Source organism: Pelobates fuscus, chromosome 12 (genome assembly GCF_036172605.1).
Source record: "Pelobates fuscus isolate aPelFus1 chromosome 12, aPelFus1.pri, whole genome shotgun sequence".
Taxonomy (NCBI): Eukaryota; Metazoa; Chordata; class Amphibia; order Anura; family Pelobatidae; genus Pelobates; species Pelobates fuscus.
Window position 1 is genome coordinate 124,986,820 of NC_086328.1, and position 17,300 is coordinate 125,004,119.

Genomic DNA, 17,300 nt, shown 5'->3' on the forward strand with positions numbered 1-17,300 from the left:
AGTGACACAGTAACAGGGTGATTGAGGGCCTGCTCAGTGAGTTTACATGTTAGAGGGAGTGGGGTATAGTGACACAGTAACAGAGGGATTGAGGGCCCTGCTCAGTGAGTTTACATGTTAGAGGGAGTGGGGTATAGTGACACAGTAACAGAGGGATTGAGGGCCCTGCTCAGTGAGTTTACATGTTAGAGGGAGTGGGGTATAGTGACACAGAAACAGAGGGATTAAGGGCCCTGCTCAGTGAGTTTACATGTTAGAGGGAGTGGTGGGGCGCTTTACAATCGGTGGACGAACAGTCATGTAGTTGTAACCAGACAAGTTGGACGCACAGGAACAGAGGGATTGAGGGCCCTGCTCAGTGAGTTTACATGTTAGAGGGAGTGGGGTATAGCCACACAGTAACAGAGGGATAGAGGGCCCTGCTCAGTGAGTTTACATGTTAGAGGGAGTGGGGTATAGTGACACAGTAACAGAGGGATTGAGGGCCCTGCTCAGTGAGTTTACATGTTAGAGGGAGTGGGGTATAGTGACACAGAAACAGAGGGATTAAGGGCCCTGCTCAGTGAGTTTACATGTTAGAGGGAGTGGGGTATAGTGACACAGTAACAGAGGGATTAAGGGCCCTGCTCAGTGAGTTTACATGTTAGAGGGAGTGGTGGGGTGTAGTGACACAGTAACAGGGTGATTGAGGGCCTGCTCAGTGAGTTTACATGTTAGAGGGAGTGGGGTATAGTGACACAGAAACAGAGGGATTAAGGGCCCTGCTCAGTGAGTTTACATGTTAGAGGGAGTGGGGTATAGTGACACAGTAACAGAGGGATTGAGGGCCCTGCTCAGTGAGTTTACATGTTAGAGGGAGTGGTGGCAGGGCCGGACTGGGGGTACACAGCAGCCCTGGAAAAAATCTATGCCAGCCCCATGTCATTGAGCCTTGTGTGTGAGTGTATATATTTATATTCGTGTGTATACATTAGTAACTGGAGCAGGATAGTGGAGTGCAGGGTAATGTTGGTGTGTGCATGCAGATTAGAAGGGGTTGAGTTGCCAGCCCAATGTGAAACGTTATGAGCCACCTCAAATGCTTGTGCACAGTATTTTTATTTATTTATTTATTTAAATTACATTTTATTTATTCAGGTATGTACACAACTTCAATTTGTGTGTATGCAGGGGCATATTTGTATTGATAGTTTTATGTGTGTGTGTGTATATTTGCAGTGCCATATTTGTATGTAGTTTGTGTGGATACAGGTGCATATATATGGAGCAGGTCAATGTGTTTAAATGTAGGGACGTGTGTGTGTGTGTGTGTGTGTGGAGAGTCTGTGTGTGTGAATGCAGGGATATGTCTGGAGGTTTGATGAGCGTAAAGGTGCAGAAGTGTGTAGTGGGTCAAAGTGTTCTTGTGTATGGTGGGCACTGACTGTCTCCGTGAATTAAGTGGTCAATTTGTATCCGTCATTGTCTGTAGTCCATTTCCATCTGCAATAGCTAGTAGCCCATTACTGCCCCATAGTTTGTAGTCTGTTTTTTCCATCCTATTTCCCATAGGTAGAAGAAGCCTAGTCTTTGCCCTCTGTAGTTAGTAGCCCATTCCCTTCCCCCCATAGTTAATAGCCTATGTCCCTCCTCTTCCCCCATAGATAGTACTCAATCCCTCCCATAGAAGTAACCTACTCACCTCTTCTCCCCGTAGATAGTACTATATTCTCCTCCTAGTACTCAATTTTCCTCCTAACCCCATATATAGTATACATTATACCCCCCAGTCAACCTCCCCATAGATAGTACCCCAATCCCTCACCTTATAGACACTGACAGTGCCCCAATCTCCCTCCTCATAGATAGTACCTCAATCTCCCTCCTCATGGATAGTATCCCAATCCCCCTCTTCATGGATAGTACCCCAATTTCCCTCCTCATATATAGAGCCCTAATCCCCCTATTCATATATAGTACCCCAAACTCACCCCTCACATATAATACCCAAAAAAACCTCCACATAGTGCCCCAATCCCACTCCTCAAAAGTATTGCCCCAATCCCTCCCCCATAGATAGTGCCCCAATCCCCCTCATCATATATAGTACCCCAATTCTCCTATTCATATATAGTACCCCAATCCCCCTCCTCATAGTGCCATAATCCCCCTATTCATATATAGGGCACAATCCCTCCCCCATAGTTTCCCAAACCCGCTCCTCATATATAGTATCCCTATCCCCCTCATAGACAGTGCCCCAATCCCCTCCCCCATAGACAGTGCCCCAATTCCCTCCCCCATAGACAGTGCCCCAATTCCCTCCCCCATAGACAGTGCCCCAATTCCCTCCCCCATAGGCAGTGCCCCAATCCCCTCCCCCATAGGCAGTGCCACAATCCCTCCCCCATAGGCAGTGCCACAATCCCTCCCCCATAGACAGTGCCACAATCCCTCCCCCATAGACAGTGCCACAATCCCTCCCCCATAGACAGTGCCACAATCCCTCCCCCATAGACAGTGCCACAATCCCTCCCCCATAGACAGTGCCACAATCCCTCCCCCATAGACAGTGCCACAATCCCTCCCCCATAGGCAGTGCCCCAATCCCTCCCCTATAGGCAGTGCCCCAATGCCATCCCCTCCCCCATAGACAGTGCCCCAATTCCCTCCCCCATAGACAGTGCCCCAATCCCCTCCCCCATAGACAGTGCCCCAATCCCCTCCCCCATAGACAGTGCCCCAATCCCCTCCCCCATAGACAGTGCCCCAATCCCCTCCCCCATAGGCAGTGCCCCAATCCCTCCCCCATAGGCAGTGCCCCAATATCTCCCCCATAGGCAGTTCCCCAATTCCCCTCCTCATTTGCCTGAGGGGGGCCAGCAGTGTTTTAAATAGGCTCCCCCCTAATGCACTCCCCAAATGTAATACACAATAGGTCCCCCAAGCCCCTTTACTCCTACCTGTACTTCAAGTCAGGATGCTGACAGGGCAGCTCAGTTCACTAGTGATGGATGGTCTGCACAAGCAGGGAAGGGATGCCACCGGACGCAGGTATGCTGTGCAGTGTAGAGCCGCAGCCGCCGGATATGACGTCATATGCCGCTCACATCCGGCGGCAGGTGAAGAAAAAAATCTTTGCGCTCGCGGCTCTAATTTCCGCGGCCCGCTATGCAGCCGCGGAAGGACAAACAGGAAAAAAATATTTTCCTGTCTTGTGGGTGCAGGCTGCAGCCACATGTCAAAGCGGCCCCAGGGTCGGCGGCCTACCGGGAAATTTCCCGGTATCCCGGTAGGCCAGTCCGGCCCTGAGTGGTGGGGTATAGTGACACAGTAACAGGGTGATTGAGGGCCTGCTCAGTGAGTTTACATGTTAGAGGGAGTGGGGTATAGTGACAGTAACAGAGGGATTGAGGGCCCTGCTCAGTGAGCTTACATGCTAGAGGGAGTGGGGTATAGTGACACAGTAACAGAGGGATTGATGGCCCTGCTCAGTGAGTTTACATGTTAGAGGGAGTGGGGTATAGTGACAGTAACAGAGGGATTAAGGGCCCTGCTCTGTGAGTTTACATGCTAGAGGGAGTGGGGTATAGTGACACAGTAACAGAGGGATTGAGGGCCCTGCTCAGTGAGTTTACATGTTAGAGGGAGTGGGGTATAGTGACACAGTAACAGAGGGACTGAGGGCCCTGCTCAGTGAGTTTACATGCTAGAGGGAGTGGGGTAAAGTGACACAAAAGGTAAGGATAGTATTAGACTAGTGACAGTTGCAAGCGAGGAATCAGTTGGGAGCTATTAACAGTTTAATTGATACACTTTTATAAAGTGGGTTGTTAATGATTTTTTGAAGGAGTGCAGACTGGGTGAGAGTCTATCGGTTATACATGAGTTTCAGTGTTCTATTAAATGGTGTAAATGAGAAGTAACAGCTCATCTTAAAAAAAATTTTTTTCCTAAATTAATGCTTTTTTCCAGACACGTTTTAATGCATATTATTATTTTCTGACAAAGGTAGTAATCTATAGGCTTCCCACAACTTACAATACAACCTGCAGTTATCAGAAACTTCAAAAGCACAGAATCTATCCCATGAATCCTGATCAAACATCGTTGGGCCCTGAGTCTTCATTTATTCCGACACAGATAAAAAGCTTACTAATTAGACTTTTGAACATTAAATCACCTAGCTAGTGGCTAGATACATGTGCAAGAATGAATGGAAAAGGAACATAAAGAGAGACTACAGATAACCAGTGTCTTCTCAAAGATGGAATATTAAATAAATGAACCACATGTCCGCAAAGAAATCTAAGGTAATAAACGATTTTTCGACTTTATTTTCCCCACATATTGTGCAGGCCGGTGCTTTCGCTCAATTTTGTCCCTATACGGCTCTCATGCCCTGAATGTTCAGTAAATAATCTGGTGGTTCGCACGAGCAATGCTGTACAAAATGATTTGAATTATTTGAATTGTGATATTTGATAATTGAACCCCAACCACTATGTCATGCTTATTTACAACAACACAGTGATAGCAGATGACGGGGATCAAAGCAGAATCAGATACGGGGGGTTAATAGGCAGATGTTCGTATTTTAGTTTTATAAATAAAAAAAAAATTACGTTTCCATGATATTGCTATAGTGGCAGTTTCGGAAAATTTCTCATACACACACATAAAAGTTATATTTATGGTCTTAGACGGTATATTACATGTATATGTTCTGTTATGCACATCATACCTATACATGGGGTAAATTCACGAAAATGGCACGAAAATTCAGAAGACAGGCGCAGTCTGTACTTTAACTCTTCGCTCTACTGCCAGGTACAGTGTTTAAAGGACTATTGTCAGGACGATGTTCTATTTTGATAGACCATCACAGGATACACATTTGAAGACTGGCAAGAAATCGGAACGCGGGGGTGGATGGATAAGCATAGAATGATTTGAGATGCTTTACAAATGGTGAAACTGGGCTGTTCCCACACTATTTTTTTTATTTTGTCTAGCTTGTATCAGCACAGTGACTCTGCCCTTTGTCATACATTGTTTACTTTATAATTTGATCAGCAACTCACAGAACCCGCAGTAATATTTTTTTCTGAAAACAGATGGGTGATATACTCAATTAGGATATATTAAATTACGAACAATGCCCCATTCAATCAAAATAACATGTATGACTGAAACGATCGGAATACTTGACATAATTTATGGGTCTATCGTAACTAATTTTACAATAGGTGCCCTTATGCATGTTTTCTTACCTGTACTTAAATAAATAAACAAAAATCTCAGGTGGGATGAGAATACACAAGGACGGCTTTGTCTGTTTGTTTTTTTTTATAACACGCAGTCTGTTAGACTCATAACAGCAATTAATGATAAAGTGATTAATCTGGTTTTATAATGTCAGCTGCTAATACACACTAAATATTAACTACAGAACGAGTAAATATTAACGATTGTCTTAACTCTCTTTGCTAATACATTCATTGGGCGTCAATCAATCAACGCAGTACTAGCAAGGTTATTCAATAAACGGCGAATTGTCACCAATAAAAAGTTAATTTCCAATTTGAAGCGGCTCTGCCACTAGATAGATCCCTTGACTTTGAGCAGAGGTATATCTTGCTTAAGGCCTACAGATCCCCCCCTCAACTTCTTCTGGTCTTGCTGGTACTTCCTTTTTGATGCCGCCATCTTGCAGATCCTAAGATGGTGGTGCCCAGAAGTAATTTATTTTGCCCTTTCCTGGGCATGCACATAAAATAGTGCGCATGCCCAGGGGATCCAGTGTCTTCTATTAACCTCAGTTTTAACTATCGGGAAACTGCTATGTTTTCAGCTGCAGGGTTAAAACTAGAGGGACCTGGCACCCAGACCATTTCATTGAGCTGAAGTGGTCTGGGTGCCTATAGTGGTCTTTCAAGGTTATACATAACAAAAAGTATTATTTTTCCTTATGTATAATTTGGTACATATGGATAAGACAAGAAGTAAATAAAAACGTCCATGTAAAATAAATAAATAAATAGGCCAATATAGCCGAATTGGAAACATTCTTCAAGTCAGTTACTCTTCCAGTTTGGCTACTTAAAGGGACACTCCAGTGCCAGGAAAACAATCAGTTTTCCTGGCGCTGCAGGTCCCCTCTCCCTCCGACCCCCCATCCCCAGTTGCTGAAGGGGTGAAAACCCTTCAGTCCCTTACTTGAGCGAATGTCCGTCGTCGGTGGTTTCGGGTCGCCGCCGCTCCTCCTCTTCCATACGTCAGCCGGTGGGCGAGACTGATCCCGCCCGCCGGCTGAGGAGACCTAATGCACATGCGCGGCAATGCCGCGCAAGCACATTAGAGCTCTCCATAGGAAACCATTGAAAATTCTTTCAATGCTTTCCTATGGGGAATTGAGCGACGCTGGAGGTCCTCACACAGCGTGAGGACGTCCAGCGACGCTCTAGCACAGAAAACCTGTGCCATGGAGCAGGAAGTGCCCTCTTGTGACTGTCTAGTAGACAGCCACTAGAGGAGGAGTTAACCCTGCAATGTAATTATTGCCGTTTATTAAAAACTGCAATAATTACACATGCAGGGTTAAGGGTGGTGGGAGTTGGCACTCAGACCACTCCAATGGGCAGAAGTGGTCTGGGTGCCTGGAGTGTCCTTTTAAATTCCCTGTAAAATCCCATCAATTCTCACATAGCAAATAACCCTGTTAATGTCCACGCTGCCAGGCTATTTTAGTACAAATGCAACAATTCAGTTTTTAATCCAATAGAAATACGTGTTGTTGTTTTTTTTAATAAACCCTATGTATAAATAGACTGTAAACCACTATGACTAATTCAAATGTCTCATATCCTTTGTCCGTTTATTTTAATATTTCGCATGTAAGCACAGCAAGTGGCCAAATGAAAGTCTCCAAATACTGCTGAACAGATAATGTACACTCGTACTTTAGTGATATATTCAGTTCCTACTTGTTACAGTTTTATTACTATAATTATTGGTTTATAACTATAATTATGATCACAATGTGATTTATAACTGCTTCTTTTTTGACCTAGTGAGTCATATACTATATAAACCGGTTTGGATAAATGCTGGATGGGGTTGCTATAGTAACCGACTAGTGATTCAGATTGATTATTGATACTTTAAATATTACAAAGTTGCTACATTATATTTAACAAAACTGCAGTTTTATTCTGTGAGCTCAGTTTAGATACATTACAATAACTACTGCCAGCATTTCAGGACTTATTCATAAAAAGCCATTGTGACTTAAAGTTCGACAGTCCATATTTATAAAGGTTAAATAGGAACAATCCCGGGGCAAAGTACTTTATGTGGACATGTATTCTGTTGGTTGCCATGGTAAATTTACCTAATTCAGCACTTTGCCCCCAGAATTGCACCTGTTATTCATTGATAAATATGGCCTTATAAGTGGAACGATCTGGTGTAATAAAATTTACCACCTGCAGTTAGACAGACATTACAGCCTGACACAATGAATTTAATAAATATTTAGAATTCACTTTTTCTACGAGGAACGTATAAAATTGTCTGTTTGAAACATTTCATTTAAATATTTATTGAACTCCCTCATTTCATTTTCTCTATATTTATAGGAGGGTTAAGAGGTGGTGACAGATCATTATTGCCTGTATTCCTTTAAAGAGTTATGTGTACAGAGTGCAGTACAGTACTCTCAATGGAACACTCTTACCTAAAAATATTATTCTAATACAGCAAGCAAGTGTGTCACGGTGGACTTTCTTCTTACACAATGACATCACTGAGCACACCTTCTCTCCTACACTAACACAATGACATCACTGAGCACACCTTGTCTCCTGCACTACCACTGTGACATCACCGAGCACACCTTCTCTCCTACACTAACACAATGACATCACTGAGCACATCTTGTCTCCTGCACTACCTAACACCGTGACATCACTGAGCACACCTTCTCTCCTGCACTAACACAATGACATCACTGAGCACACCTTGTCTCCTGCACTACCTAACACCGTGACATCACTGAGCACACCTTCTCTCCTGCACTAACACAATGACATCACCGAGCACACCTTCTCTCCTACACTAACACAATGACATCACTGAGCACACCTTGTCTCCTGCACTACCTAACACCGTGACATCACTGAGCACACCTTCTCTCCTGCACTAACACTGACATCACTGAGCACACCTTCTCTCCTACACTAACACAATGACATCACTGAGCACACCTTGTCTCCTGCACTAACACAATGACATCACTGAGCACACCTTGTCTCCTGCACTACCTAACACCGTGACATTACTGAGCACACCTTCTCTCCTGCACTAACACAATAACATCACCAAGCACACCTTCTCTCCTACACTAACACAATGACATCACTGAGCACACCTTGTCTCCTGCACTACCTAACACCGTGACATTACTGAGCACACCTTCTCTCCTGCACTAACACAATGACATCACCGAGCACACCTTCTCTCCTACACTAACACAATGACATCACTGAGCACACCTTGTCTCCTGCACTACCTAACACCGTGACATTACTGAGCACACCTTCTCTCCTGCACTAACACAATGACATCACCGAGCACACCTTCTCTCCTACACTAACACAATGACATCACTGAGCACACCTTGTCTCCTGCACTACCTAACACCGTGACATCACTGAGCACACCTTCTCTCCTACACTAACACAATGACATCACTGAGCACACCTTGTCTCCTGCACTACCACTGTGACATCACCGAGCACACCTTCTCTCCTACACTAACACAATGACATCACTGAGCACACCTTGTCTCCTGCACTACCTAACACCGTGACATTACTGAGCACACCTTCTCTCCTGCACTAACACAATGACATCACTGAGCACACCTTCTCTCCTGCACTAACACTGACATCACTGAGCAAACCTTGTCTCCTGCACTAACACAATGACATCACTGAGCACACCTTGTCTCCTGCACTAACACAATGACATCACTGAGCACACCTTCTCTCCTGCACTAACACTGACATCACTGAGCAAACCTTGTCTCCTGCACTAACACTATGACATCACTGAGCACACCTTCTCTCCTGCACTAACACTGACATCACTGAGCAAACCTTGTCTCCTGCACTAACACAATGACATCACTGAGCACACCTTGTCTCCTGCACTACCTAACACCGTGACATTACTGAGCACACCTTCTCTCCTGCACTAACACAATGACATCACTGAGCACACCTTCTCTCCTGCACTAACACTGACATCACTGAGCACACCTTCTCTCCTACACTAACACAATGACATCACTTAGCACACCTTGTCTCCTGCACTACCACTGTGACATCACCGAGCACACCTTCTCTCCTACACTAACACAATGACATCACTGAGCACACCTTGTCTCCTGCACTACCTAACACCGTGACATTACTGAGCACACCTTCTCTCCTGCACTAACACAATGACATCACTGAGCACACCTTCTCTCCTGCACTAACACTGACATCACTGAGCAAACCTTGTCTCCTGCACTAACACAATGACATCACTGAGCACACCTTGTCTCCTGCACTAACACTATGACATCACTGAGCACACCTTCTCTCCTGCACTAACACTGACATCACTGAGCAAACCTTGTCTCCTGCACTAACACAATGACATCACTGAGCACACCTTGTCTCCTGCACTAACACTATGACATCACTGAGCATACCTTCTCACCTGCACTAACAGAATTACATCACTGAGCACACCTTGTCTCCAGCACTACCTAACACTGTGACATCACTGAGCACACCTTCTCACCTGCACTAACAGAATTACATCACTGAGCACACCTTGTCTCCTGCATCAAAGTAATGACATCCTGAAGTAACCCCCTCCCCCCCCCCTTATACTGGCTATAGTAACACATATCCCCTGTTATACTGGCTATAGTAACACCCTCCCCCCCTTATACTGGCTATTGACCCCCGTATACTGGCTTTAGTAACACTCCTCCCCCCTTCTTTATACTGGCTATAGTAACACACATACCCTGTTATACTCTCTACAGTAACACACACCCTCTGTTATACTCTCTATAGTAACACACATCCTCTGTTATACTGCCTATGTTAACACACATCCCCTGTTATACTGCCTATAATAACACACATTCCTAGTTATACTGTTTATAATAACACACACCCCTGTAATACTCTATATAATAACACACATCCCCTGTTAAACTGCATATAATAACACACAACCCGTTATACTGCCTATAATAACATATCCCCTGTTATACTGGCTATAGTAACACACATCCCCTGTTATACTCTCTCTATAATAACACACATTACATTAAGCTCTCTGTACTGTATATAGTAACACATCCCGTTACTCTGTATATAGTAACACTCCCGTTACTCTGTATATAGTAACACATCCCGTTACTCTGTATATAGTAACACATCCCGTTACTCTGTATATAGTAACACATCCCGTTACTCTGTATATAGCAACACATCCCGTTACTCTGTATATAATAACACATCCCGTTACTCTGTATATAGTAACACATCCCGTTACTCTGTATATAGTAACACATCCCGTTACTCTGTATATAATAACACATCCAGTTACTCTGTATATAGCAACACACGCCGTTACTCTGTATATAGTAACACATCCCGTTACTCTGTATATAGTAACACATCCCGTTACTCTGTATATAGCAACACACCCCGTTACTCTGTATATAATAACACATCCAGTTACTCTGTATATAGTAACACACCCCGTTACTCTGTATATAATAACACATCCAGTTACTCTGTATATAGTAACACATCCCGTTACTCTGTATATAGTAACACATCCCGTTACTCTGTATATAGCAACACACCCCGTTACTCTGTATATAGCAACACACCCCGTTACTCTGTATATAGTAGCACATCCCGCATTGAATTCTAAACTTTCATTCACATTAATCGAATTCAGTTTTCCAACTTGTTACATTTTGAATCGATATACTCTGTGATCAGTGCTACCTCTCAGTAATAGACACTGTAGACATCACTCCTACATGCCAAGTATACACTACATACTGTATACAATACTTCTACATTCCAAGTATTCTCTGCACACACTGTATACATCACTCCTACATTCTAAGTATTCTCTGCACACACTGTATACATCACTCCTACATTCTAAGTATACACTACACACACTGTACACATCACTGATACATTCTATGTATACACTACACACACACTGTATACATTGCTCCTACATTTCAAGTATACACTACACACACACACACACACACTGTATACATTGCTCCTACATTCCAAGTATACACTACACACACACACACACACTGTATACATCACTCCTACATTCTAAGTATACACTACACACACTGTACACATCACTGATACATTCTATGTATACACTACACACACACTGTATACATTGCTCCTACATTCCAAGTATACACTACACACACACACACACACAGTATACATCACTCCTACATTCTAAGTATTCACTGCACAAACTGTATACATCACTGATACATTCTACGTGCACACTACACACTGTACACATAACTCCTAATTTCTACGTATACACTACACACACTCTATAGATCACTGATACATTCTAAGCATACACTACACACTGTATTCGTCACTCCTACATTTTAAGTATACACTACACACACTGTACGGAATTAGTACATTATCGTATACACTGCACTCAGGGCTGAAATTGTTAGCAGTATCAGTGTCTACAGAGGGATACAATCTCGCGAATACAATTTACACAGCAATGATACATTCTCTCAACAAAGTAAACAGCACTGATACATTCACAGCATATACACAGTACTCAGCACGGATACATTCTCAGTATATACACTATACATAGCATTAACACATTCCTAGTATACAAACTGCACGGACATATTCACAGCATATACACAATACTCAGCACGGATACATTCTCAGTATATACACTATACATAGCATTAACACATTCCTAGTATACAAACTGCACACAGCATGGATACATTCTCAGTATATATACAGCATTAACACATTCCTAGTATACAAACTGCACGGACATATTCACAGCATATACACAGTACTCAGCACAGATACATTCTCAGTATATACACTATACATAGCATTAACACATTCCTAGTATACAAACTGCACACAGCACGGATACATTCTCAGTATATATACAGCATTAACACATTCCTAGTATACAAACTGCACGGACATATTCACAGCATATACACAGTACTCAGCACAGATACATTCTCAGTATATACACTATACATAGCATTAACACATTCCTAGTATACAAACTGCACACAGCACGGATACATTCTCAGTATATATACAGCATTAACACATTCCTAGTATACAAACTGCACGGACATATTCACAGCATATACACAATACTCAGCACGGATACATTCTCATTATATACACTATACATAGCATTAACACATTCCTAGTATACAAACTGCACACAGCACGGATACATTCTCAGTATATATACAGCATTAACACATTCCTAGTATACAAACTGCACGGACATATTCACAGCATATACACAATACTCAGCACGGATACATTCTCAGTATATACACTATACATAGCATTAACACATTCCTAGTATACAAACTGCACACAGCACGGATACATTCTCAGTATATATACAGCATTAACACATTCCTAGTATACAAACTGCACGGACATATTCACAGCATATACACAATACTCAGCACGGATACATTCTCATTATATACACTATACATAGCATTAACACATTCCTAGTATACAAACTGCACACAGCACGGATACATTCTCAGTATATATACAGCATTAACACATTCCTAGTATACAAACTGCACGGACATATTCACAGCATATACACAATACTCAGCACGGATACATTCTCAGTATATACACTATACATAGCATTAACACATTCCTAGTATACAAACTGCACACAGCACGGATACATTCTCAGTATATATACAGCATTAACACATTCCTAGTATACAAACTGCACGGACATATTCACAGCATATACACAGTACTCAGCACAGATACATTCTCAGTATATACACTATACATAGCATTAACACATTCCTAGTATACAAACTGCACGGACATATTCACAGCATATACACAGTACTTAGGATACATTCTTAGTATATACACTATACACAGCATTATTGCATTCCTAGTATACAATCAGCAAGGATACATTTTCAGTATATACACTATACACAGCATTAATACATTCCTAGTATACAATCTGCACGGATACATTCTCAATATATACTTTGCAAATAACACTGATGCATACACCGTACTAAGCAAGGATACATATCGTAGGATATACTCAGTACACAACAGTAATATATTCTCGATACTAGAACTGTACACAGCACAGATACATTCTCAGTATACACGCTGTACACAGTACTGATACATTATTAGTATACACGCTGTACACAGCACGGATACATTATTAGTATACACACTGTACACAGCACGGATACATTATTAGTAAACACGCTGTACACAGCACGGATACATTATTAGTAAACACGCTGTACACAGCACGGATACATTATTAGTAAACACGCTGTACACAGCACGGATACATTATTAGTAAACACGCTGTACACAGCACGGATACATTATTAGTAAACACGCTGTACACAGCACGGATACATTATTAGTAAACACGCTGTACACAGCACGGATACATTATTAGTAAACACGCTGTACACAGCACGGATACATTATTAGTAAACACGCTGTACACAGCACGGATACATTATTAGTAAACACGCTGTACACAGCACGGATACATTATTAGTATACACGCTGTACACAGTACGGATACATTATTAGTATACACGTACACAACACGGATACATTATTAGTAAACACGCTGTACACAGCACGGATTCATTATTAGTATACACACTGTACACAGCACGGATACATTATTAGTATACACACTGTACACAGTACTGATACATTCTCTGGGGCTCGGTTCCAGTAGTAGCTGAGCAGACTTGCCTCCTGCAATGTTCATCATCCAATTAATCTGCCCCACCGAGCCTGTTCAGAAATATACCTGGGGTGATACAGATTTGCTATTGCCCAGAGTATACATACACATAATTGGTACATGCCATTATCAATTAACCATTTATTAGTACCATGCCACCTGATGCCCCATACTGGCACCTGCCATCTCCTATACCCATTACAGTAACAGCCTGCAATGATCAAACACAGGGTTTGTTCAGGTAATTATAATCTTTAACATATACCCTCTACTGGGGCAATTACTAACATGAATTTCTATCCCTATCGAGATCACTTTAGAAACATTTACACAGGTTCCCTGCCCATATCGATGCCTGATAAAACTATCCCACCTCACTTGCCCTGGTTCCTGTTAGATGGCCCACAAAGAGACAGTTTCTTTACAGTTTGGACAATCTCATCCATTGCTGCCCCGACCATACTACACATTGATACCCCATTGCTGCCCCTACCATACTACACATTGATACCCCATTGCTGCCCCTACCATAATACACATTGATACCCCATTGCTGCCCCTACCATACTACACATTGATACCCCATTGCTGCCCTTACCATACTACACATTGATACCCCATTGCTGCCCCTACCATACTACACATTGATACCCCATTGCTGCCCCTACCATACTACACATTGATACCCCATTGCTACCCCTAACATACTACACATTGATACCCCATTGCTGCCCCTACCATACTACACATTGATACCCCAATTGCCAGTATTTCCAAGGGGTGCTCTATTTTTACAGAGCACGCAGGCACTGGACATTGCTATAGCTATAATAATACATTTAATAAGTGATACCCCTCACAGGGGCATTTTGCAGGCGGTCACTTATGTATGTACATCTCCAATGCTGATAACTCAAGACGGACTACATTGCACAGCATTGCCCCAAACAAGGGGCACATTGATACACTTCCCTGGGTCCTTATTAATGACTTATATTGAGGGACTTCTCCGGCTCCAAATTATTACCCTACATTGGGACATTTAATATTTATTTATTAATATCCTACAGATGGGCATTGATAGCACATAGCGGGGGTATGTGCCCAGGTCCTCATTAATACCCAACAGTGGGACATTTAATATGTATTAATTAATATCCTACAGATGGGCATTGATAGCACATAGCGGGGTATGTGCCCAGGTCCTCATTAATACCCTACATGGGGCATTCGTCCAAATCCAAATTCTTTATTTATTAATATTTAATAGTGAGGTTACCTGTCTAGTCCCTATAGGGAGGCATTTTTACCAGTTCTTCATTAATGCCCTACAGTGGGGCACTTGACCAACTCCCCAGTAATACCCTATAATTGGAGAATTGTCAGCTCCTGTGCCCAGCTCAGCCTCAGGAATTCCTTGTCCCATTCCCTGTTTTGGAATACCCCCATACCAGCCCCCCTCCCCATGTATAAGGTGAGTCTTTCCATTGACCTGTTCTGGTTACTTTCTTACCCCCCCTCCCCCTCCCCTGATACCCCACAGGGGGCACCTACCTGTGTCCTCCATTTGGAAGTCCCCCTCCTCGTAGTACATGGTGTCCAGGTTCAGAGTTGCTCCCCCTGCTCACAGTCCGGGTGCCGGTTCATGTCTCCCTGTCTCCCGGCTCCCAGACCCTCTCCCCCGAGCTCCGCGCACAGAATGCCCCCCACCCCCGGCCGGCTGGGGCTAAGCATCCGTGACGTCACGAGCAGCCGGCCAATCAGGAGCCGGTCCACAGCCCATCTCTCCCACCTGGCGGCAGCTGGATGTGGGATTCACACCCCTTCCATGCCGGGCTGCATGGGCACAGTATAAGGGGGGCACAGTATAGGGGGGCACAGTATAGGGGGGGCAGTCAGTATAGGTGGGCACAGTATAGGGGGGGCAGTCAGTACAGGGGGGCAGTCAGTATAGGGGGGCACAGTATAGGGGGGCACAGTATAGGGGGGCACAGTATAGGGGGGGCAGTCAGTATAGGTGGGCACAGTATAGGGGGGGCAGTCAGTAAAGGGGGGCAGTCAGTATAGGGGGGCACAGTATAGGGGGGCACAGTATAGGGGGGCACAGTATAGGGGGGGCAGTCAGTACAGGGGGGCAGTCAGTATAGGGGGGCACAGTATAGGGGGGCACAGTATAAGGGGCACAGTATAGGGGGGCAGTCAGTATAGGGGGGCACAGTATAGGGGGGCACAGTATAAGGGGCACAGTATAGGGGGGCAGTCAGTATAGGGGGGCACAGTACAGGGGGGCAGTCAGTATAGGGGGGCACAGAATAGGGGGAGCAGTCAGTACAGGGGGGCAGTCAGTACAGGGGGGCAGTCAGTACAGGGGGGCAGTCAGTACAGGGGGGCACAGTACAGGGGGGCAGTCAGTACAGGGGGGCAGTCAGTACAGGGGGGCACAGTATAGGGGGGCAGTCAGTACAGGGGGGCAGTCAGTATAGGGGGGCACAGTATAGGGGGGGCAGTCAGTACAGGAGGGCAGTCAGTATAGGGGGCACAGTATAGGGGGGCACAGTATAGGGGGGCAGTCAGTACAGGGGGCAGTCAGTACAGGGGGCAGTCAGTATAGGGGGCACAGTATAGGGGGGCACAGTATAGGGGGGGCAGTCAGTACAGGGGGGCAGTCAGTACAGGGGGGTACAGTATAGGGGGGCACAGTATGGGGGGACAGTCAGTACAGGGGGGCAGTCAGTACAGGGGGGCAGTCAGTATAGGGGGCACAGTATAGGGAGGCAGTCAGTACAGGGGGGCAGTCAGTATAGGGGGGCACAGTATAGGGGGCACGTCAGTATAGGGGCAGTCAGTATAGGGGGGCACAGTATAGGGGGCACGTCAGTATAGGGTGGCAGTCAGTATAGGGGGGCACAGTATAGGGGGTCACAGTATAGGGGGGCAGTCAGTACAGGGGGGCAGTCAGTATAGGGGGCAGTCAGTATAGGGGGCACAGTATAGGGGGCAGTCAGTATAGGGGGGCACAGTATAGGGGGCACGTCAGGATAGGGAGGCAGTCAGTACAGGGGGGCAGTCAGTATAGGGGGGCAGTTAGTATAGGGGGGCAGTCAGTATAGGGGGGCACAGTATAGGGGGCAGTCAGTATAGGGGGCAGTCAGTACAAAGGGGGCAGTCAGTATAGG

The 17,300-nt window shown here is 44.4% G+C and overlaps 1 protein-coding gene across 1 annotated transcript in view; it reads right to left on the minus strand.

Annotated features, from left to right (window-relative positions):
* The window catches only part of CHRM4 (cholinergic receptor muscarinic 4), a 74,603-nt gene extending 58,794 nt beyond the window's left edge, over positions 1-15,809 (minus strand). Inside the window, exon 1 of the mRNA XM_063438629.1 lies at positions 15,679-15,809. Within this exon, the coding sequence (XP_063294699.1) occupies positions 15,679-15,718 (40 nt within the window). The 5' untranslated portion in view covers positions 15,719-15,809. The remainder of the gene's footprint in view (positions 1-15,678) is intronic.
* Between the last annotated feature and the right edge of the window lie 1,491 nt (positions 15,810-17,300).